At 49.7% G+C, this 24179-nt stretch overlaps 1 protein-coding gene across 10 annotated transcripts in view; it reads right to left on the bottom strand.

Moving 5' to 3' along the window:
- Positions 1-24179, bottom strand: part of Atp2b2 (ATPase plasma membrane Ca2+ transporting 2) — a 321778-nt gene that overhangs the window by 49841 nt on the left and 247758 nt on the right. For 5 of the 10 annotated variants that reach the window (XM_052721638.1, XM_052721647.1, XM_052721639.1 and 2 more), the window contains 7 exons: positions 17477-17602; positions 15914-15946; positions 14659-14718; positions 9151-9192; positions 8208-8366; positions 5645-5859; positions 138-380 (listed from right to left, as the gene is read on the bottom strand). In XM_052721638.1, coding sequence (XP_052577598.1) covers positions 138-380; positions 5645-5859; positions 8208-8366; positions 9151-9192; positions 14659-14718; positions 15914-15946; positions 17477-17602 — 878 coding nt within the window. The remainder of the gene's footprint in view (positions 1-137; positions 381-5644; positions 5860-8207; positions 8367-9150; positions 9193-14658; positions 14719-15913; positions 15947-17476; positions 17603-24179) is intronic. The other 5 variants (XM_052721641.1, XM_052721645.1, XM_052721644.1 and 2 more) reach the window with 3 other exon arrangements.

Here is a 24179-nt window from a genome sequence, read left to right on the forward strand (position 1 = left end):
GATAGTTTCTTTTGGTTTCACAAACATCGCAGCCATATTAGTAGAAAGTTAAGAGCCGAGCTGCCCATTTTGTGAGCCTCAGACTCAGCAGCTGAATCAGGTGCTCCGCTATGGAGGATGCTCCCACGCTCGCTTACCAGGATCTTGGTGGTGTAGGCGCTATTGATGGCGATGGCGTTGACCAGCAGCTCCATGGTTTTGGCATTGATGGAGCTGGGATCAGGGATCTCCTTGTAGTGGACATCGCCGACGTAGGCCTGCACCACGGTCATTCGGTTGGTGGTCAGCGTGCCTGTCTTGTCTGAGCAGATGGCCGTGGCGTTGCCCATGGTCTCACAGGCATCCAGGTGGCGGACCAAGTTGTTGTCCTTCATCATTTTCTAGAGAATGGGTAAGAAAGGGAAACTGAGGAAGAGAGGATGCTGGGAATTTCCTGGGCCCCAGCCTCCCCTTAATCTTCTGCACGTGTAAGTAACCTCCAGGCTTCTTTAGCGCCACATGTGGGTCTCCTTTTTATTAATCATTTGGACTATTTAAAATTTGATAATTGAATTTACTAATTTTTATCACAGAAGTCACTGACATCTGCTTTGGGAACAAGGTCCCATGCAGCACAGGCTGGCCTGGAACTAGCAATCCAGCCAAGGATAACCTTGAACTCATGATCTTCCCATCTCTGTCTCCCAGTGCTGGGATTACAGGTGTGCTCAACCACACCCTGCTTCATCTATATTCTTTTTTTGTGTGTGTGGTTTTTTTTTTCTTTTTTTGAGACAGGGTTTCTCTGTGTAGCTCTGGCTGTCCTGGAACTCACTCTGTAGACCAGGCTGCCCTTGAACTCACAGAGATGCACCTGCCTCTGCCTCCTGAGTGCTGGGATTAAAGGTGTGTGTTACCACCCCCTGGCCATCTATATTCTTAAAAATTTTTTCCTTTTAGATTTATTTAGTTTATGTGTATGAATGTTTGCCTGCAAAAATGTATGTGCGTCATGTATGTGCCTGATGCCCACAGAGGTCAGAAGAGGGCATCAGAACCCCTGGGACTGGAATTACAGATGGTTGTAACTACCATGTGGGTGCTGGGAACTGAACCTGGGTCCTCTGGAAGAGCAACAAGTGCTCTTAACCTCCGAGCCACTTCTCCAGCCTCCTCACCTACATTCTTTACAGAAAAAAAGAGTAGGAAAAATTTTAAAAATGAAGGCTGGTTCATCACTGATTATTCCTATTAATGTAAGTAACTGCTCCTCATTTGGTTCTGAATTTCTCAAATGCTTTCCTGGTGCCTGGTGAGAGACCCATCAATTTCACCCTAAGTGGATACATTTAGAATGCATTTGTGCTTACAGATACAGTAAAGTATCTGTAAAAATAGGAAAACAATAATGTCACTATCAAGCCTGGTGGTGGTGGCACATTCCTTTAATCCCAGCACTCAGGAGGGAGAGGCAGGCAGATCTCTGTGAGTTCAAGGCTAGCCTGGTCTACAGAGTGATATCCAGGACAGGCACCAAAACTACACAGAGAAACCCTGTCTCCAAAAACAAAAACAACAATAATGTCACTATCACAAGGTGATAGAATTGTAGAACAGTATTGGCTCCCTCAAGTCTATAAATCACCTTTTCTATTATGGGCATTTATCATAGCATGCATAATAAAAACTACATGTGTGTGTGTGCACACACATATGTGTATGTGTGAGACAGCCAAAGGAGCATGTTTAGTGTTCTCCTTGGTGGCTTTCTGCCTTATCCACTTGAGACAGTCTCTCACTGAACCTGGGGCTCTTTGCATGTTGGCGAGTCTGACTGGCCAGTCAGCCCCAGCTGCCACCCTGTCTCTGCCAGCCCAAAGCCCTGCGGACACAGGCACACACAGCCGGACCCAGCTTTTTACACAGGCCCTGAGAGTCTGAACTCAGGTCTGCAGGCTCACACAGTAAACACTTACACACTGTGCCATCTCCCTAGCCCCCAAAACACACACACACACACACACACACACAGACACACACACACACACACACACACACACACACACACACACACACACACACACACACAATGTATATAGAAGAAAATGCACATAGGTTACTACCTATGACATGTTTCATTTATCAACATCCTTCTTTTTAAATTTATAGCACTACCCTACTGAACCTAGTAATATTTGTTTCCCTCTGTGGACTTTCTTTCTGATCCAGTTCTATATCCCTAACTTCTCCTAGATTCTCCCACAAGTAATGGAAATGACATAATTCTCAGGCAGGCCCTGCTGACCTGCTGACCCCATGTGGCAAGGGGAGTTTGTGAAGTTACCAGCAGCAAAATCAAGCGGAGTCTGTGCCTAGGGATTTGATTTCATTCATTCCTGTTCCCCACAGTAACTCTTCACTACGAGGTTAAAAGGAGTGAAAATGGATGATTTAAATAGGGATTTCTTTTACTGAGAATGAATATTGGTAGGATAAAATGCTACTGTGTTTCCCGTTCTTATAACCTGAGATAATAGCACCAGTAAGTGTACAGTGAGTGTCTGATCGATGGCAATCTGAGCTTGCAACATGCTTTACAGTCTATTTTCTGGTGCTGTCCTGTGAGGTTCCTGGGAGATCTGGGAGGAGGCTGGAAATCCACTTCTCAGTTGACAAATTCTAGGCAAAGTGAGCTGATCAAGATCACACATGCAGTGAAATAAAGTCTGGAGTTTGAACCCAGCTCCTCCTGACCTGCCAGCTCCTCCTGACCTGCCAGCTCCTCCTGACCTGCCAGCTCCTCCTGACCTGCCAGCTCCTCCTGACCTGCCAGCTCCTCTTGACCTTCCAGCTTCTCCTGACCCCCCAGCTCCTCCTGACCTGCCAGCTCCTCCTAACCTGCCAGCTCCTCCTGACCTCCCAGTTCCTCCTGACCTGCCAGCTCCTCCTGACCTCCCAGCTCCTCCTGACCTCCCAGCTCCCCTAGCCTGGCAGTCTACTTCATTCCATCACATTCCAGTGCACCTGTCCTCACTGAAGGAGCCTTGGCTCTTTGCTTTAAGAATCTCTTGTTGGAAGCCAGATACAGTGACACATTCCAGCACTTGGGAGATAGAGGCAGGGGGAATGTTGTAAGTGCAAGGCCACCCTGGGCTGCACAGTGAAACCCCATGACAAACAAAACAAAACCCAAAACAAAATGCACAAAAATCTCTCATCTTGACTGTCCAACATGGTAGCTGCTGAGGGGTGAAGACACTTGAAATGTGGCCCGAAGTATACAAAATATGCTAGATTTAAAGACATTATGAAAACAGATGTACAAAGGAAGCATTTCTTTTGTGATGATTACATGTTGGACTGTTGATAATTTAGACATGTTTGAGTAAATTTTTTTTTTTTTTGGTTTTTCGAGACAGGGTTTCTCTGAGTAGTTTTGGTGCCTGTCCTCACTCCGTAGACCAGGCTGGACTCAAACTCAGAGATAAGCCTGGCTCTGCCTCCTGAGTGCTGGGATTAAAGGCATGTGCCACTGCTGCCTGGCTTAAATTTATATTATTAAGGTTAATGCTACTGGACTTTTTTCTTTTTTCTTTTTGAGATAGAGTCTCATGTATTTCAGGCTGATCTTGAACTTCTAAACCTCCTGCTTCGCTTCACAATCATTGGGATCACAGCTGTGCATTACTGTGCCTGGTTTATGTGATGCTGGGGATCAAATCCAGAGCCACATGTGTGCTAGGCAAGTGCTCTATCACTGAGCTCCATCCCCAGTCACATTTTTTTTTTTCCAAGACAGGGTTTCTCTGTGTAGCTTTGCACCTTTCCTGGAACTCTGTAGCCCAGGCTGGCCTTGAACTCACGGAGATCCGCCTGGCTCTGCCTCCTGAGTGCTGGGATTAAAGGTGTGCACCACTGCCGCCCAGCCCCCAGTCACATTTTATACCCCTTTCATATGTATATTTGTCCATTCAGGTGCATGTGGAGGCTGGCGATTGACACTGGGGGATCCTCTCTGTCTTATTTTGTGAGACAGGGTTTCTCACTGAACCTGGAGCTGGTCATGTCAGCTATGTCTGCTGGTCAGCATGCCCCTTCAGGACCTGTCTGTGTGGGTTCCCCCAGGGCTGGGGTCACAGGTTCATGCTAGCAGGCCTGACTTTTATGTGGGTGCAGGGATCTGACCTTGGGTTTTCACACTTGGCACAGCAAGCACTTTCCATGTTGAGACAGTCCCCCAGCTCTAACTTTAAAAAGGCAGTTACCGGGACATTTAAAATGATGTGCCTGGATTGTGTGGTGCTCCTGTTAAGAGGTGCTAACCCAAGAGCTCGCCATTGTGCTCTTGATGGTGGCCCCAAGGGCAAGCTCAAAGGGGGAGATGTTAGCCTCACTGTTCATCATGTGGTTTTGCCAGTCACAGGCCAGAGAGAAAAACTTCAGAAGATGCTCAGGCCTAAAACTGTCTGCTCATGATGCCCCCAAACCAGCTCTACCAAGCTTCACAGAGTCCCTGAGCTCAGTGGTGCGGCAGTGGGAACCTCCTTACGCCATGCAACAGTTACCCTTGCCAGGCACCGGGCCCTTGAGGAGCACTGTGCTGTCACCTGTTTGGGCTTTGGTTTGTGGGAGGGGGTTTCTTTGAGAACTGCAAGAGAGGGAGCTGATAAGCACTGTATCCCTTACACGGAGTTGCCACTTGCTGGCTCTTGCAGGGAGATCACTCTCTATATGAAATTACACCGCAGAGCGCCGTCCAAATTCCGGCTTGGAAACTGACGCTCGCCTTGCCCTCGGGCTGAGCTGCCAATGTCTCAGAGCAAAAGCCTTCTCAGCAACGTCTTGGTGTTGGGACCCTGGGAAAAAGGAGTCTGTGTCCCTGCCCAACAAGATGGGGGAAATCCCAAGGAAAAGGAAGGACACGAGCAGACAGGACAATCTGGTAGTGGCACCGTGGGCCTGGTTTGTGGCCCGTGGGCTCTTTGGTGGCCACTGCTTCAGCAGGTACATGGGCGCTTAGGGAAAGCCCTAGATTCCCACTTGGCCAGCAAGCATCCAGGTGGGACATTGCTTAACTGCTTGTAAAGCCTCCTGTATTTCCGGCAACCCCTGCCTGAGGGGTAGGGGCTTCCTGTGTGACTTTGCTCGACTTTTCCACGTCTTAGGGCCTGACCTGTTTGGTTTGGTGGAAAGGGGCTGTGTTCTGGCTTGCCCAGTCACGTCTGCATTTGACAGTTTGCAGTGCTGTGGCCTGGGGCTTGCCAGTGAAGTCATTTGTCACTGAGCCATATCGCAGCCCCGTTTTATGTTGTAAGTCTGAGTTGGTTGTCAATACGGATCAGGACAGTTTATATTAAGTATGGATTTTTCCTTCTTTTTGAGGAAAATTCTGAAGGCCTGGCCAGCCTGGGTTGCATCCCCAAAAAGCCATGCTTGGCTGGGCTGAATAATGGGGGCTCCTGTGGCCAGGGCCTAACTCTTGGTTTGCATTATGCTTCTGAAGGTGTCTGAGTTTGGGGGACCTGCCCACATACTCTCTCTAAGTTCTTGTTGCAGTCACACACTTCTTAGCTCATCTTTGAGGTCTAGCTGCGCCCTCCCTGGCTCCCTGACAGAACCCCAGCTGGGACTGCCTCAGCCACCTAACACTGCTCTCCTTTCTTACCTTCACGGAATAGGCCAGAGAGATGGTGACAGCCAGAGGGAGGCCCTCGGGCACGGCGACCACCAGCACCGTCACCCCGATGATGAAGAACTTGACGAAGTACTGTACGTAGACAGGTGTGCACTCTGTCAGCCATGGCTTCTTGTTGACCACGAAGGTGTCCACGGTGAAGTAGAGCACCAGGATGATGACTGTGATGGCTGACATCACCAGGCCTGTGACATGAGGGACATGTGCTCAGAGGGCTCCGGGGGAGGGGCGAGGTGGGCACTAAACCCCTTCTGGAGGCCTCTTGGGCAGACCTCAGCTCATCTCCTAGTTGTAATTCCTTGCTTTGTGGCCGAGAGCAAGTCCTTGAGCCTCAAGGAGCCTCAGCTGCCCCTTCTGTATGGGGCATGGGGGCTGATTTCCTGCCTGTAGTTTTGTAAAGCTCACGTGGAAATGCAGGTAAAGTGCCGAGCTTGGCGCCCACATGACATTCGGCCTCACTATAAACATGTGTCAAGGGAACACATGAGTATATCAACAAAAGCCACCTGCATACAACTGTCACACAATAATGAGATAAGGTTGGACTCTTCCTCATTCACTCCACAGACGCCTTTGAACATCTGCGATAAGCCAGGTGCACGGTGCTTCCTCATCTAGGACACAGAGACTGGGCAGTAACAAGTGTGGACACCCTGCCCAGGCAGAGGTAGGTAAGAAACCAACAGAGAAATACAAAGCAAGGGTGTCGGGATTATAGGGGTGTGTGTGTGTGTGTGTGTGTGTGTGTGTGTGTGTGTGTGTGTGTGTGTGTGCTACCATGCTTGGCTATAGTAAAGTCATTATAGACATGGGTTGATGCTGTGAAGAAAGATACCAGGAAGATGTGGCTGAAGAGGATGGTGTGCTACCGAGTGACTGATGTAGTTAGCATGACCAGGGATGGTGTTTTGGAGGAGATGGTACTCCAGGAGATATCAGGATATGTGGTGGTCTTGGGGAGAGTGTCCAGGTGGAGGGAATAGATGGCCATTGTTTAGATGAGCAAACAGAGGCTCACATAGGGGAAGTGACTAGCTGACGGCCACAGACTAGGTAATGCTGTAGCTGATCCTTGGGGTCCCCCCGCGTCAGATCAGTGCGCCTTTCTCTGACCCGCTGCGGATACCATACACATCCTGTGGGGACTGTGCCTATTTGCTTTCTCTGATGGAGGAGAGCTGATGATAACAGCCTGTGGATGCAACTACACCACACAGATGCCATGACCCCCTGGCTGGTGTACGGGTTTCAAGCTCAGGCAACTCTGCATGGTGGGTGTGCTCCGTCATGTAGCTTGTGGTCTAGAGGTCCCATGGGTGAAGCAAAGCCTAGGAATTCTGCACAGATCTCAGGATTCTCTGGCTTTCCACCCTCTCTGATATGCATTTCTTACTTAGCAGACTCAGCATGGAAAACCCATCCATAAATCCGTGGCCACCAGGGGTTCATCCCCAGAGGGAGGTGGTGGGAGGCTGGGAGCGCAGGATGCTTGGCTGCGAACTTTATCCCTGGCAGGATGGCGTGAGTGGAGACTGAGGTCTTCAGAGGCCAGGAGGTTGTCATCATTTAGTTTCTTGGTCCCTTAGTGCCACACACTACTGTGGAGTCACCTGCCCGTGACAGCCATGGCAGTGAAGGAGGAAATCCCTAGGCCCATATCTCCCCACCCCAGCTCCAGCTGCAGAGCATCAGAGCCTAGCTTTATCCTTGCCTGACAGCCGCAGGGGCGGGAAGCCAAGCTCCCGGCAGCCAAGAGAGCTGTCACCAGGTTTAAATATAGACCACTGAGCCTATAATTTGCATCTGTCCCCTGCTGTGCTGTCTATAATTAGAAATGGAGACAGCCACAGAGGCCTCAGTAACCAGGTGGGAGGCCTTGCCATTCATACATCCTCAGCACAAGGGGAGGTCAAGGCTGTGCTGGAGGGCTGGGGCTCACCTTGCAGCTGCGCTTGGCTTCCTGGGCCAGGAGACTGCCACGGCTATCACCTGCAGCTAACATCTCAGTTGGAGGACCTGGGTTGCTCTTTGGGGGCTCAGACAAGTCCTTCTGCGTGGACTCCTGGCTCTGCAGTTAACCCCTTCAGTCCAATTCTGCGCTCTGGCTAGGGAGGTCGTTATCAAGTCCAAATCCATTCTGGTTCTCCCTTGCTGTTACCTCTTCCTGTCTTCAGGCTAAAGTCTTTGTTGTCTGCAATGCGAGGCCCTACAGGGTCTGTCGCCACTATGTAAGTTACAAGGCTAGGCCCCCTGTCTACACAGTCACCTTTAATTCTCAAAATATCCTATCATACTGGGACAAGAATTATCCCCATTCACAGAGGAGAAGGCAGGGACTCAAAGCTGGGGGAAGCTGCCTGCCCAGATCCTCAGAGCCGTGGCTGTGGCAGTTTGATGGCAGAACAGGGCTTCTTATATCTGGAGCAGGGCAGGCCTTGAGGACCACTGGGATCAAGAGCCTTCCTTTACAGGTGGGGTGAAAGAGGGCAGAGCAGGGCAGGGCTTGGCAAGGAGGTCCCTGCTGAGAACTCACCTGCCTTGCCGATCTGCACAGCCAGCTTGGTGAGCTTGCCCTGAAGCACCGACTTCTCCTTCTTGTGCATGTTGGCTTTCTTCTTGTCATCCGCATCACCGCCCTCTGCACTCTTCAGGGGCTGCATCTCCATAGCAGCCGCCCCGTCCTGCTGCTTGGCTGTAAGGGCAGAGCACGAATGTGCACACAGACACACACATGCAGGTCAGCCGACAGGCCGGCATCCTTAGCACCCGCCCTGCCTGCCCGGGAAAAATGCTGAGGGCCCCATCTGGGCCCTTCATGGCTGGCAAAGAAGCCTCGGATGGGACTTGCCCCTTCCAGCTGTGGTCTCCGGGTCCCAGTAGTACCTGGGATCTGGGATCAGAGACGTATTTGGGACTTTACAGGACAGGACTCTACCCTGGATTCCCAGCAGGACGGGGCTGAGCCAAGCTCACAGACCCCACCCTAATGGGCCCTTGACCCTCTCCCAATCAGACAGAAAGAGAAGGGCTCCCCTTCCCCCTCCCCGGGTGTTCTTGAGGCCAAGTTGTTGGGATGCTAGGGAGCTAGAATTGGAAGGACACAAAGCACGGATTAAAATAGAAAGTAAGGTGTCCCGGGCACAAATGCCAAGCCCTCATATCCAGCCAAGGGATCCTCTTCAGTGTGGGATGGACAGAAGGACCTGTCACTCTTTTGGACAGAGGCCTAGCCAAACCACCTGTAAGAGTCTCTAAGAGGCAACTTCCAGTCCCCAGCTGATGGGTAGGCTTGGGAGACCCTGGCCCTGGTGTACCCCGTCACCTCACTCTAACACCTGTTCATCTCCCCCAGTATTATGAGAATCACAACCACACCCCCAAAGATGCCAGAGCGCCCCACGGGGTGTGCGTGTGTTCGCCCCTGTCCCCAGTGAGTCCCTGTCTCTGTGTGACTCCAGCCCCACGGCTGCGGTTACCTTTGCTCTGGCTGCTGTCGGCACTGCCATCCTGCATTTTACCTACACAACAGAGAATGTCAACAGACAACAGGCAGCACAGGTCATCACGGGGACACAACAGGCCACAGACACTCATGTCACAGACAGGAAGGGCCAAGCTGCCCAGGGATGCTGAGAAGGCCTAGAACGAAGGCCAGCCTGGCCGTCATGTTAGCCACAGGGGCTGTGGGGCCAGAAGGCTCTGGATTGTCTTTGGGGCTGGATGTGGGCGGGGGAGTGTTTCTGTTGGGATAACTTTGGCCCTGAGTGTTTTATAGGTGAAAAGAATGAGCTGGAAAGTAAAAGGGACCAAAGTCCTGCACAGGAAGCAGAGGGAGGCTCCCAGACTTCCAGACTGAGCCTGGCAGGATGCTTATGGTTGAAAGGAGGAGAAGAGAAACTTTCAAATCTTTCCTCCCTGCCTCCATTCCTTCTCTCCTCCCTCCCTTCCCTTTGTGGTTCTGAGGATTTGAACCTAAGGCTTTGCGTATACCAGGCAGGTACTCCTCCACTGTGATCTGCCCCCAGCCCTTTATGTTTTATTTTTGAGACACTTGCTAAGTGTCTTAGGCTGGCCTGAAATTCATGACCCTCCTGCCTCACCCTCTAGCTACATCATTTTTATTTTCCCCAAAATGAGGAGAGAGAGAGAGAGAGAGAGATGAGAGAGAGAGAGAGAGAGAGAGAGAGAGAGAGAGAGAGAGAGAGAGAGGAGAGAGAGGAGAGAGAGAGAGAGAGAGAGAGAGAGAGAGAGCGAGAGAGAGAGAGAGAGAGAGAGAGAGAGAGAGAGAGAGAGAGGAGAGAGAGAGAGAGAGAGAGAGAGAGAGAGAGAGAGAGAGAGAGAGAGATCTCAATGATCAGTCTTGTAGAATGGAGAAGAATGGAGAGGGATGAAGGTCAACAACACATCTCTTATTTTGGGCTGGGCAGGGAAAACGATTCTTTCTCCTAATCTCTCGGAAGGATGTGATGTCGAACACCAAGGTTACGCATGCCTAAAGTCCTGTAGTGTTTACAGGACAGAAGGTGAGAAGGTTCCCCAGGGTGTCTGAAGGTCTGTGGGAAACGTCTTGGTCCTAGGAGGAAGAGATCTTAAGGAATCGTTCCAGCTTCATGACAGCCTAACAAGAGCCAGTGGCCCCAGCGGGTGCTACCGTCGATGCCAGGGCCTGATGCTGCCAGGTGTGGGGGAAGGGCTGGGTGTGGGGCTTTTTACCTGCCACCAGTGCTGCCTGGGAACCCTTGTCACAGCCTGGGCCACTGCGGGCCGGGGTGGAGGCTGCTGGTTCTTGCCCGAGACACTTGCTTTCAGCTGTGCCTTTCTGTCCACTAGGCCTGCGCCACCCACTGAAACCGTTCCTATAGCTCTGGTCCCTCAGGAGGGGTGGGAGAAGGCTGTGTAGCTATGGGATCTGCTGCCAAGACCACTAGTCTCTGAGTTCACACGGCCTCCATGCTTTCATCTAGACCAGTGGTTCTCAACCTTCCTAAGGCTGCGGCCCATTAATACAGTTCCTCGTGTTGTGGTGACCCCCCCAACCATAAAATTGTTTTCATTGCTGCTTCTTAGCCATAATTTCACTACTGTTATGAATCATAATGTAAATATCTGATGCAACCCTCAAAGGGGTCACGACCCACAGGTCGAGAAACGTGGATCTAGTGCTTGTCACTGTTTATTCTGAGAAGGATGCTTGTGTTGGATCCTCATCTACTGAGGAGAAACTGAGGCTCAGAGAGGGAGGTAGCTGCTTAGGCAGAGAGCTTGCCTGGGAGTGTGAATGTTTCTATTCTGTGATTCCCATTGCCAAGACTCGTCTGAGCCCAGGACAGGGGGCTCACGGTGGCACTGTGAGGGGTTCCTGAGAATCTTGTCTTCACACTGACCAGCTGTGGCTTTGCCGCTCAAAGCCTGTTTCCACCTTGGCACAGTGGGGTGATGTATCCAAACCCTGAGAGCACCTGGGGGCTTACATTCATAACAACTACTTCCACAGGCCAGCCTTCAGCTGACTGAAGACATTTCTGCAAGTATCATCTCTTGTCAGGCCCTGCAAGATCAGGTGGGAGGGACTGTCAGCCTTGTCATTTTATAGACGAGAAAACTGAGGCCGAGGGATGTCCAGAGGCAGCTTATCCTCACACAACACCTCCAGAATAACCCTGGAGCTTTGGCATTAGCTTGCTGCCGTCACTGTGGACACTTGATGGGTGGCTCAGACCCCAGCTCACTAACGCCATCCATAACTCCCAGCAGAGGGCCAGTGTCCACCCTGGGGCTTGAAGATAAAGACCCTTTTTGTTCTGCTGTAAAATGCATTCCTTTGGATTAAAAACAATAGGAGAGAAAACTTTTTTTTAAGAGAAAAGAATAATGGGCCACAATTATTTTTTGCTTCTCATAATAATTTCACTAACTAGGCTAAGGGGTGCCAAAGGACCCGGCTTCCAGAAGCACCTTTAGAATGCTGGAAAGGCTTGTTTTGCCTCATATTATCAGATGTCCTAGCTGCTGCGTGTACCCATTAAGCCCAGCAATTCTCTTTTATTGCCATAGGCGATTACATGGCCAGACAAATAATCAGCAATGTACATGCTGGGGGAAGGGAGCCGTATCTGGGCTTCGCCGCAGATGGCCTGGTTTGTTAGAAGCAAGGGACTTATTTGAGCCTCTTATTAAACTGGTGCCCACCTGGCCCTGCATTGTATTGCAGCAGCCAGCCTGTCACCACACGGGACCAGGAAGATGGGCCCAAGGATGAGAGAGGGGGACCCAGGATAGGGGGCAAGTGGGGGTCTCAGGAGACTCTGCTCTGCGTATATTCTAGATGAACCCATATTGAACCTTGAAGATCCCTGGACAGGTGACGATAAAGAAGCTTTGGTGGGGACAGGTCACAGGCCAGGAGACCTTGGAAAGGTTACTTCTTTTCCCTTCTCTGTGAAATGGGCTCATGGTAACCAAAGACATGTTTAGGAAAGCACCTGCCGAGGGCTGCAAAGAGGCCAGGAAGCCACGTGGATCCGTCATCTGCCTTGATTGACAGTGAGATGTGTGTGAGTGTAAAAGAAAATGAAATTAAAAACAGTGATGGGGATCCCTCCGGATGAGCGGACACCCCACCTTTCAGATGTGGAATTGGGGGGGGAGTCACAGCTAGGGAGCAGCCACCACCACCATTTTTGTTGTTGTTTTCTTTCCTATATCACCAAGGTTTGGCTCGGAGAAAGGAGGTGAGATGATAGCTCGCTCCCTCTCATTGCCCCGGCCGCAGCCACCAGCTCTCCATGCTTGCTTCTGGAGTCTGAACAGAACTACAACTCATATTCTCACTTGTTGGCCTGGAGTGGGGTCTTGATGGCTTGCCCCCTCTTTTTTAAAACAATTTTCCAGGTGATACCTAGACTCAGGGTCCTCCGATCATATTGTCAGAACACAGTTTCCAGAGACTACCACAGATCCTTGTCTATGCTAAGCAAGTGTCCGACCACTGAGCTAGGTCTTCAGCCTTTGAGATCTTTCACACGGGGGCTTCACTCTGTAGCCCAGGCTGGCCTCACATTCACGAACCTTCAGCCTAGTCTCCTGAGTTCTGGGATTACAGGTGCATGTCACCGCATCCAGATCTCATTTTTTTTTCCCCTGGGAAAACCTCTTTATTTTAATAGAAACTCTATAAGATGTACTTCATCGTGGAATCCTGGATTGCCTGGAGGAAGACATACCTCAGAGATAAGCAGGTCTGGGTTCTGGATTTACATTTTCGTTCTGCTACTTACTTTTTATTTTTTTAAATTTTATTTTATATGTGTAAGTGTTTATATATATAAGTCTACATGGATGTCTGTGTATCGCAAGCGCCTGGTGCCTGCGGAGGTCAGAAGAGGGAGTCAGGTTCTCTGGGACTGGAGCTACAGGCAGTGAGGAGCAGCCCTGTGGGTGAAAAGCTATTGTTGTTGTTGTTTTGAAACGGGGTCTTTCTGTGTAGCCTTGGCTGTTCTGGATCTCACTCTGTAGATCAGGCTGGCCTTGGGCTCACAGAGATCCACCTGTCTCTGCCTCCCGAGTGCTGGGATTGAAGGGTGTGCTACCATGCTGGGATTGGGCTTGATTTCCTTGAGTCTCAGTCTCTCCATCTTTCATATTTGGACAGTGAAACTGGTGTCACAGGGCCTTCATGAAGATGAGAGATGGAGAACATGAAACACTAATAGCAGCGTTGGTCTAGAAACTAAAGCTCCTCATCTTCCCTGTGGGTTCTGCCTGCAGCCTGAAAGGGGAACTCCCCTTTTCTTCTAGAACTGGCTGATGTGGATGATGCCTGAATGCCAGTCTCCGAGGGAAAGTGGGTTCCCAGTTCCTTCTCCTCAGCTGTGGGTTTGCCCATGCTGGCTCTTTCTGTCACCCCTCAGCCACCCCTCCCTGTGGCTTGACACCACCCACAGCCCCAGCTGTCTCCCTTCCTCCTCCTGGGCTTGAAATAGACCCACACTAGAATTAGCAACTGCTTGCAGAGGTGCCTTGTGCGGCCCCTGACATCTTCCAGGTGGGTCTGTTGGGCGCTTTGAAGGCAGGTGGGGTTGGCGAGAGGTGTAGGGTGGGAGGACGGGGTGAGACAGGGTCTCCACACTCTGTGGGAGGGGTGGGGCATGAAACTACAGAATGGAGAAGAATGTCCGGCACTCAGTGATGCTTCTGTCCCCTGCCTCAGCTTCTCTGGTAGTATTTTCACGGCTAAAATGCTAATGCTCCTGAGCATCCAGATGCAGCCTGGGTGGCTATCATGGGACCTAATGAGGACAAGGGTGGTATCTGAGGATGATGGACAGTGGAGACCCCTGGAGCAAGTAGTTATAATCCTCCATGTCTGTGTGTGAGGAGAAGATGATGGGGACACAGGCAGCCACCCCCACCGGCCACCCTGGGGAAGTAAGAGTGTAGAGACCCATAGATGCTCCAGCCCAGGCACCAGACACCAGTCCACCCTAGAGGGACAGACTAGATCCAAGCCCCACAAGCCTGAGCGCCTGCTGGTTTTGCAAGAGAGAAGAGAAAAAGACGGAGGAAGAAATGTCTACCTGTGGCTCAGCCATGCTGTGGATGGGGTTAGAGAGCTGAAACTCCAGCCCGCGTCTCCGCCTCTGGGGAGTTTTAGAGGAGGCTTGGAGTCTTTGCTAGGCTTCTGTTTAGTTCTTGACCCCAAGCCACTTTCCAAAACCAGAGCCAGAACCGTGCTTGGGGTGGGCCATCCTGGGTGGCATTGCTGCTTTTCGTGGGGCCAGATCTGAAGCCAAGGTCATGTGGAGCTGACGTCTTGGGTTGTGGCTCTGCTTTTAAGTACTTGGCCCATTTGGGAGGGAGAGTGTTCTGGTGTGGCCATGTGTGTCAGAGGTCTGTGGGACCCAGGACAGGGAAAGCCTCGAGTAGAGGGGGTAGAGAAGAAGAAACCCAGCAACCCAGCCCGAGAGCTCGCTGTGGAGACGTACCATTGACTAGGCTGGCATTTGTGCTACCTGCAGCGTTTGCAGGTGCTGCGCCGTCGGCTGCTGTGGGGTGGGAGGGATGGAAAATGCAATGTCACAATGGAGAAGGCGACGACAGAGACATGAACCTACTGGGGGATAATCACACAGCTTATTCTTAAAAAAAAAAAAAAACTCTGCTGGAAGTGAGGAACTCAAATTGGGGAGGTGAAATGTTCCTATGGAGATGTCACAGGGGTGGGGTGGGGTGGGGTGGGTACTGAGACTCAGACACAGAGGGCCTGTGAAGGAGTGGGGTCAGGTGCTCAGGTGGGATGGCACTTTATTATTTATTTTATTTTGAGACAGGGTCTCATTGTGTATCTCTGCCTGGCCTGGAGCTGGCTTTATAGACTAAGCTGGCCTTGAACTCACAGACATCCGCTTGCCTCTGCCTCTTGAGTGCTGGGATTAAAGGTGTGCTCCACAGGCTCGGCTGTGATGGCATGTCTATGGTGACATCTAGACTGTGTTGACTCAGCTGGTCAGGTGGGAACCCCATGGGATAATGAAGTTCTGTCCAGGGACCCATGACCAAGAGTCAATTCAAAATACTCAGTGAGTAGTGCTGCGTGCCCTAGACACTTAGAAGGCCTTCCCCGTGACCACCGTTGTTGTGTCTCTGAAGAACTGCTGTCTGTCAGTGGTGATGACTTAGGATCAGACCACTGCCCACCACTACCTTCTCCTTCCCTGACTAGCTCACTGAAGAGTACTATAATAACCCTGATGTGAGATATCTCACCAGAGAGGGGCTTCTAGATGTCTCCTTTTATATCAGGGAGATCTTAACTAAGAAATTAACAATGGGAGGGGACGGCCAAGTTCACCCCATGGAGTTCTTTCTTGGGGTGGGGATACAGTTACATGGGAATCAGGAAGAAGGGACACTGGTGAGTGGGGTGGGCACACTGTGTGCTTGGAGACAGGAGCTGAGCTGGTGGGGGGGGGGTGCAGGGGGCCGTGATGACAAGAGAGGTACTGAATGCTAGTGTGTGTGGCTTCGATGGAGGTGCCATTTGGCCTTGGGCATAAGGACAAGAGGGCAGAGTGGGTTTGTTTCTTGTCCTGATGGACTGGCACAGAGATCACAGAGGGCTGTCTAGTAGGCATGGGGTCTCCTCCAACTATGTGCTGCTAATACAGAGGCAAGGCCTAGGGGCCCACAGCTGCAGCTATTCCTAGAAGCCCGACTTCCCTGAGGGTTGTCTTACTGTACCTGGTAGCTGAAGGCCATCCCCCTTCTTCACACCTGTGTGATGATTTTTGAGACATGTTAATGAAGGAGAAGCACATACAGCCTCATGCGTACACCATACCTCACCAGACACACCACACACACACACACACACACACACACACACACACACACACACACACCCTGCACACGAGACCATTCTGGACTCTGAGCTGTGCCTCAGGCCGACATGATGGGATGGGAAGACCAAGGGTCCAGTTCTGGTTCTTCAGTCACAAGCCCTTCATACTCCGCCTTGACTCCCACACAGAACTGAAACCTCTGTCTCTCTGTATGCTGGTTCAGATCTGGCAAAGGACCTTGAATGGTACCCAAGGGGTCCCTGAGGCCCGATTTCCTCATGGCATTGTCAGATGTAGGGCTGGCCTACAGGAGCTTCTGGGTGTCTGTTCTGAGCTAGGCCCCACAGAGACTGGAACACGGGTACAAACTACTGTATTCCACCAACTTCTTAGCTCTGCCATACTGCACTCAGTCTATTCAGGCTACAGGTCCTCACTCATACATGAAACCCTGTCTCGATACCTGCTGGGACTCTCAGCCTGGACTTTGCTCCATTCTGAACTCAGCCCCACTTTGCTCTCTCCAGCCTCTTGATTTCCCAGATAACAGCTCAGCTTCACTGCTCATGCTGGGCATTGAAGGGATGGCTGTGACCATAGGGGACACACTGGAAAGGAGTCCTTCACTCAGTTATCATCTGCCTTCAGCCCCAACGCAGGTTTTGTGTTCCAGTGGCCTCTGTGGGCAGCATGCATGTCTGAACTTGGTTAGGAAGGGCCATCTGTCCACTTATCAACCTACCCCAGACTCCCCCAAAGGTCTGAATGTTGGGGATGCTATTCTAGAGCTTAGGGAATTAGATGAAAGACTGACAGTCTGAAAGGGGGCTGTGCCTGAAACTGAGTGTAGATAACAGGTAAGATGCTGACTGTTCTGGGCTTTGGGTTCAGATCTTTTTGTGTGAGTATCTCTCCTCTGTTGTGAAATGTATTAGTATTTCAGATGGCTACTCAATGCACTGAGGGACACCTGGTGGTAAGGACTGTTACTTTGAAAGGGGAAGTGGAACCAGGACTTTGGTAATGTGTTAGCTCCTGGGGAATCAGAGCAGAAAGCATGGGACTGGATTTCAATCACCTTCCCAAGAGTCTCTTGCTCATGCCTGGCACTGGTCTATGCTGAATGGATTGACAGCTCTGCTGGCAGAATTGACCTATGTCAGAAGGAACATTTCTGGATGAGGACTTCTGCTCAATACTGAGGTGAGGGGGAGCCAGCTCCTCAACTGCTGGAGTTTGGCCTGAGGCTGGCCTAGAGGGGAAGGGGAGGCCTCTGTGACATGACTGGACAAGACAGAGACTGAGGCAGATGGAACAGACATCACCTACCCAATCCAGCAGGCCCTGAGGACAAAGGAGGTGACTGTTGGTGTAGCAGGCACTCTATATTTGTGGAGTGAACAGATAAATGGAAAATGTGGCCTTAAAAGCTCCTTTCCTGGAGTGTGTGTGTGTATCTTACCTTTTTTGTCTTTCTTCTCTTCTTCTTCACCTCCAGCTCCCAGCAGGGTAAATATGATGCCAGTCTGAGAGTTCACACCCACAGCAGTCACTACCATCCGTCCTGAGCCCTCCATCACATGGGTCCCTGGGGAAGGTATAAGCTTCATTACTACCACATGGCCAAAGCCTCCTCCCCAAATGAACAGGAAGTACAAGTGTCCATCAGCTTCTAGTACCTTGCCCACAGAGATTATGTAGGTGGCACCTTCAGTTAGGGCCATATCATGGACATGCTAGGACATTTGCTGATGATGCTGCCTCATGGGAAGCTGAGATGAACTTGGGACAGTATCATAAAAGATTGCTCTCAGTTCTCTGTTCCACAGAAGATCCAGACCCAGCACCTTCTATCCTTGCCTGGAGGTTTACTTCCTGCTTGTTTCTATCTCCCACTTCTTTTCCCACCATTATAGTTCAAGCGGGGAACATTCTCTTCTTATGGATAGTATTTAGAATCAGACCTCATTCTGAAACCAGGAAGAAATGGGAATGAAGGCCCAGAGAGGACTGATGAGAACTAGGCCACCTAATGGAGAACTCAGGGTCTATGAACTGAGATGGAAAAACCTCATATATATGTTTTCACAGACCTCAAAGTGAAATTCAGTGTTTCTCCCATTATGAATGTACATAACGAACGGGACCTTTCACTAATAACATCATGCACAGTTGTAGATACATTATAAAGACTCCAGGTTTTTTCAATGTGATTTACAGCTGTGGTGGATATTGACTATCATCCCTCTGATGGTGGACCAGTAGTTAGTCTTCTTGCTGGATCTTGTTTAGAGTGCTAATATAGAAACACAGACATTACTATGCTACACACTTTAAAACTACTTTATCTCAATATCACTGGTTTCTGTAAGTCATCCTGTGCATTTTATGTTATGGCCTTCCATGTTTTATGCTGAGGAGGTGGGTACACAGTGACATCAGACTCTCTGGGGCATCTGTGCTACAAGAAAACGTCAGGCCCTTTCCCTAGAAAGTTACTACTACTGTTATTGTTGTTGTCACGGTTATGAATTGAGGTACTAGGGATTAAATCTAGGCCTTGTGCACTGGAAGCTAGTGCTCTACCATAGAGTGTCTTCCCCAGTCATTTCTGAGACAGGTTTTCATGTATCCCAGGCTGGCCTTGAACTTGCTGTGCCACTGTGGATGATCTTAAACTACTGATCCGATGCCTCTGCCTTCCAAATGTTGGGACTACAGACATACTCCACCATGCCTTGTTTATATGGTGCTAATGACAGAACCCAGAGCTCTGTGCATGCTAGGCAAACACTCTACCAGCCCAGCTACATCTTACCCTTTTTGCATTATTAAATTTTGAGACACCATCTCACTAGATTGCCCAAGTTGGCCTTGAACTCACTCTAGACCAGGTAGGTCTTGAACTGTGATGCTCCTGCCTCAGCTACCTGTGTAGTTGTGATTGCAGGTCTGTGTTACTACATCCAGCTCGTTTCTTAGAATCTTAAGTTTCTCAAAATGAGTTCCAGAAAGCCCTGGAATTCTTAGGGGTCTGGAAAACACTGTTGAGTGAGGCAGTTCTATGTTTATTCATCTTTGTTATTTTTTAAAATTTATTTATTTTTGTTTCATGTATATACATGTTTTGCCTGCATGTATCTTATACCACATGTGTGCAGTACTCCAAAACACCAGAAGAGGGCACCAGATTCCCTAGAACTATAATTACTGGAGGTTGTGAGCCACCTGTGGGTCCTGGGAACCAAACCCGGGTTCTTTGCAAGAGCAGCAAGTGCTCTTGACTGCTCAGCCATCTCTCCAGCCCCCATCTTTGGGGCTTTTGAATCAGCAAGTCTTGTTTTTTTGGAAGGCAGGCCTCTATGATGCAGGCTCAGAGAGGGCTGTCTTAGACACCATAGAGAACTTGTGGGAGAGTGACAAAGATGGGAAGGTCTGATGTGGTGACACGTTTGCCATCCCTGTTCTTGGCAGGTAGAAGGGGCAGGAGGATCAGGAGTTCAAGATTATCCTCTGTTAAAGGTCAGCCTTAGCTACATAGTGAGTTTGAGGGCAGCCTAGGCTACATGACACCCTGTCCTTTTATTTTTTAAAAATTTTTTTCAAGACAGGATTTCTCTGTGTAGCTTTGGAGCCTGTCCTAGAACTCACTCTGTAGCCCAGGCTGCCCTCGAACTCACAGAGCTCCACCTGCCTCTGCCTCCCAAGTGCTGGGATTAAAGGCGTGCGCCACCACCGCCCGATGACACCCTGTCTTAAGAAACAAGACAAAGCAAAGGTGGGGAAAGGTGCCCTCTCTACCTCTCGCACACAGGACTGTTAACCTTCAGGAGATGGCGGTGCTGACACAGGCTGAGACATGAATGAGCCCTGGCGACACTAAGCTAACTGGAATCCACCTGCCCTAAGTTCCACAAGCTTCCAAATCCAGAGACAGAAAGTAGAGTGGGGCTGCTGGGGGGTGTCTGAGAAGCTGGAGTTTCATGAGATCAGACAGCGTTGGCTGGGGAACATGGGAAGTCCCTGCAGGCGGATGGTGTCTGCATAACAGGATGGTGCTAAATGCTACGGAATCTGACGGCGGCTGCCTGGGAAGCAGACAGCAAGCCATGCTCACCAACCAGTCTATCCACAGGGACGTGCAGGGTGGCCTCTACCTCCTGTCCCTCAGCCTGATCTGGCATATCCAGAAGCCATTCCTGCTCTATGAGACTGTCCAGCAGGGCTAAGCTGACCTGCCACTCAGCGCTCTGGGTACCAGCTCTGCTCCTGTCCTGACTGTCCTGCCAGACAGATGAGGAAACGGAAGGCCCAGGAAAGCTCTGGAACACCTACTATATATACAAAGGAAATGTTTGGAACACCTACTGTGTGCTGGCATCGTGCCGCACCCCACCCTCACCCTACAAACAGTAATCTCAGCTCTCACACCAGGGCAAACTGAGGCCAGAAGGGTGAGGTAGGCTGCTCCAGGCCCCACACAGGTGAAGGGCAGTGACAGGCTTTAAACTCTCTGTTTTACAGTCTAGGTTCTTGGACATAGCTCACTTCCCCACAAGGGAAAGGCCCCCACAGCTAGCTCTAAAATCCTGGTGAGAGGAGGCTGGCTGGGAGATGACTGTATTGGTCCTTGGGTCCGGAGGCCACAGGAAGGCTGTTTCCACCTGCCTAGCAGAGGAGGGATGGAAAAAGATGTGGGGGCCAATTTCCACCCAAGATAAGCAGGCCTCAAATCACCTTCTAATCTAATCACACCCATCACCACCCGGGGCTGGCAGCTCCTGTAACCTGTGCAGGCAGATAGGGGACAGAGGAGGGGGGCAGGACAAAGAGCTCACCAGGTCTGGGGAACCCCCAGGGGTCTTCAGGCCTATCACTGGATAGAAGCAGTAGCTTTCGGGAACACAGGCCTGTATGGCAGTCTGACGATGTCCCCCAGTACAGACTGCTCCTAAATCAGTGGTTCTCAACCTTCCTATTGCCATGACCCTTTAATATAGTTCCTCATGCTGCCGTGACCCCCCCAACCATAAAATTATTTTTGTTGCTACTTCATAACCGTAATTTTGCTATTGTTAGGAACTGTAATATAAATATCTGATATGTGACTTCTGTGAAAGGGTCATTAGACACCCAGAGGGGTCAAGACTCACAGGTTGAGAACCACTGTCCCAAGGGCTTGGCTGGCTCCCTTAGGCCCCAGTGATGCAATCAGAACCCCCAGATCAGATCCCAGCCTTCTTGTGCTCTGCTCCTTGTCCTGTGACCTCTGGCCCATACTGACCCTGGGGCATGTGAAGCCTTTCTGGAAGTTTGAGATGGCCTTAAGCAAACTGACCCAGGCCAGTGTTCATATTCCGGGGTCTATCTAATGTCACTCACCTCTCAGGGACTTGTGAAATACTGGAATTTCTGGCCAATGTGCAAACATTGGAAGATGGTTTGGTCTGGAAAATCCCAGAATTCCAGCTGCTGCAGGGGGATTGCCGGAAGAGCATTGTGGTTGGTGCCTCCCCGGGTGATTATAGAGCAACTGCAGCCTTGCTCTGGTGTCTGGGAACCCTGCAGCCACAGACCTGGGCTTCTGGATTTCTTAGCCTTCTTATCCGCCCATTCTGGTGTGTCATAGTTTGGTGTCTGTCTACCTACCCATCCTGGGGGACAGGGTGTGTGGATGCCTACAACCTAGTCTGCTGCTTCTGCATAGGGGATCTTTCTAGATTCTTTCCCTCGGTTCTGGGGATGAACCTGGGGTTTAGTGAATGCTGAGCCAGAACTCACTTTCCCTGTCTTTCCTCACCTTGGCTGTGCTTGAAAGTGAGCGCAGGCTTGTGGTCCCCACAACACACTACCAGTCCCCCCTCCATGTGGACACAAGCTCCTAGGGGCCCAGGGTCCTTCTAGGACCCTAGCTGAGCATGGCTGGGACAAATAGAACTTAACTCTTCTTTGCCTTCTTTGACGTCAGATTGTTATGTGCCAGGAGGGGACTCTGAATGGTCTCCAATGACACCATGGCCCAGATGATCCAACATCCAGATCGGATTCAAGGCAACTGGCTCAGATGATACACCCTCATGGACTACTCCATAATCCTAAAATTTTCTTTGTGTCCCCATAAGATACAGCGCCCCCCTCCAGCAGGAAGTAGTAAGAGAAGCTACGCCCAAATTCCCAAATATACCAAGCTGACTTTGGAGATGGAATTGGCTCATTCCTTCTCTAAACCCAGGCATATTGCTTAAAAAAATGGTTAAGAGATTCTTGTGTCCCAAATCAGAAGAGCCCTCTGGTGTGGGACAGAGAAAAACCAGTATTTTTATTTAAATCAGGTTGGTTATAAATGCGATCTCTTTCTAAAGAAGAAAAGGGGATATGATATAGATATGATAGGATGAAAGGGTAGATTATTGAATCTACTTTTAAAGAGCAACTTGTTTAAAATGTTTTACATTGGTATAGATTTTAGTTTATTGATACAAACTTAAAGTTGATTTTGTTATACTGTGTGTATATTTCTACTCTTGTTTAAGGTGTTATGTTTATGTAACTCATTTAGATTGTAATGGATAATTAAGAAATAGATTAATAATTAGTCATCTATGATAATCATACTTGTAGCCATGTTAGTTAAGTCTTCTAGGTATACATAGATATATTTCAGATAGATAGGTAATCTTCAAATACTTCAAAGACCTACAGAATATGACATTTAAAATATTTTAAAAATTTAGACTTTCTGGACAGTGAGACATGTCTGCTCCTAGCAGCACCGGATTTACTTCAGAGAGGAGAATGGGCATCAAAGACACTCGTATGGAGTTTATCTTCACCTTGGCAAAAATAGCCATTTGGGCAAGAAACTGTTCTTGCCTGGACTGCTTGATCAACTGGACATACAAGACACATAAAAAGGTGACCACTGAACTTTGCTTGACAAAATGGTCCTTCAGGTTCCTGCTTTGCAGAGAAAACTGCCAGACATTCTACAGGACACTAAAAAAAGTGACTGAGAGACTCTAGGCCTGTGGGCTAAAGATAGATGCCCCAACTTTACAAGAGAATTTTGGATGACTGTCTAGGCTGCCAGCTGTCTCTGTCTACCCTACAAGACACCTGAAAGTTGCTTGCATCCTTCTCCCATTTCTCAGGTAATAGTATATCCTTCTGAGGGCTTTGATGTAGTTAAAGCTAGATAGTTACAATTTTCCTTAGTTATGATAAAAGATAAGTTAGATATAAAACCTTAGACTCACAAATATAAGATAGATAAGATATCTTCTTTAATTTTACCAAATAAACTAGTTATTATACATAGACTAGATATTATAACTGTAATTCTTGCTTGATAATTGTTTTGTTATCTGTAATTTTACTATGTGAAAGTTAAAACCTTCCTTTTAAAAAAAGAAAAAAGAAAAGGGGAAGTGCTGTGGATATCATTCTGTATAAATAAAACACTGATTGGCCAGTGGTCAGGCAGGAAGTGTAGGCGGGACAAGGAGAGAGGAGAATTCTGGGAAGTGGAAGGCTGAGTGGGAGACACTGCCATCCGCCGCCATGACAAGCAACATGTAAAGATGCCGGTAAGCCACGAGCCACGTGGCAAGGTATAGATTTATAGAAATGAATTAATTTAAGATATAAGAACAGTTAACAAGAAGCCTGCCATGGCCACACAGTTTTTAAATAATATAAGCATCTGTGTGTTTATTTTATAAGTGGGCTGTCGGACTGCCGGGGCTTGGCAGGACCCGGAGAAAAAACTCCAGCTACAGCCTGTGGGCAGTGTCTGTCTGTGGGCAGTGTCTGCTGCGGGCAGTGTCTGTCTGTGGACAGTGTCTGCTGCGGGCAGTGTCTGTCTGTGGGCAGTGTCCGCTGTGGGCAGTGTCCGCTATGGGCAGGCCCCTCAATGAGAGACCAGTTAGATTTGGTCTGGAGGGAACACTGTCAGTTCTGTTTTCTTCCTTCCTTCCTTCCTTCCTTCCTTCCTTCCTTCCTTCCTTCCTTCCTTCCTTCCTTCCTTCCTTCCTTTGGTTTTTCTAAACCAAAGAAAGGAAGGAAGGAAGGAAGGAAGCCCTGGTTGTCCTGCAACTCCCTCTGTGGACCAGGCTGGCTTTGAACTCACAGAGTTCTGCCTCCCTCTGCCTCCTGAGTGCTGGGAT

The sequence above is a fragment of the Peromyscus californicus genome, unplaced genomic scaffold (genome assembly GCF_007827085.1).
Source record: "Peromyscus californicus insignis strain IS unplaced genomic scaffold, ASM782708v3 Scaffold_6__1_contigs__length_162567912, whole genome shotgun sequence".
In the NCBI taxonomy this organism is placed as follows: domain Eukaryota; kingdom Metazoa; phylum Chordata; class Mammalia; order Rodentia; family Cricetidae; genus Peromyscus; species Peromyscus californicus.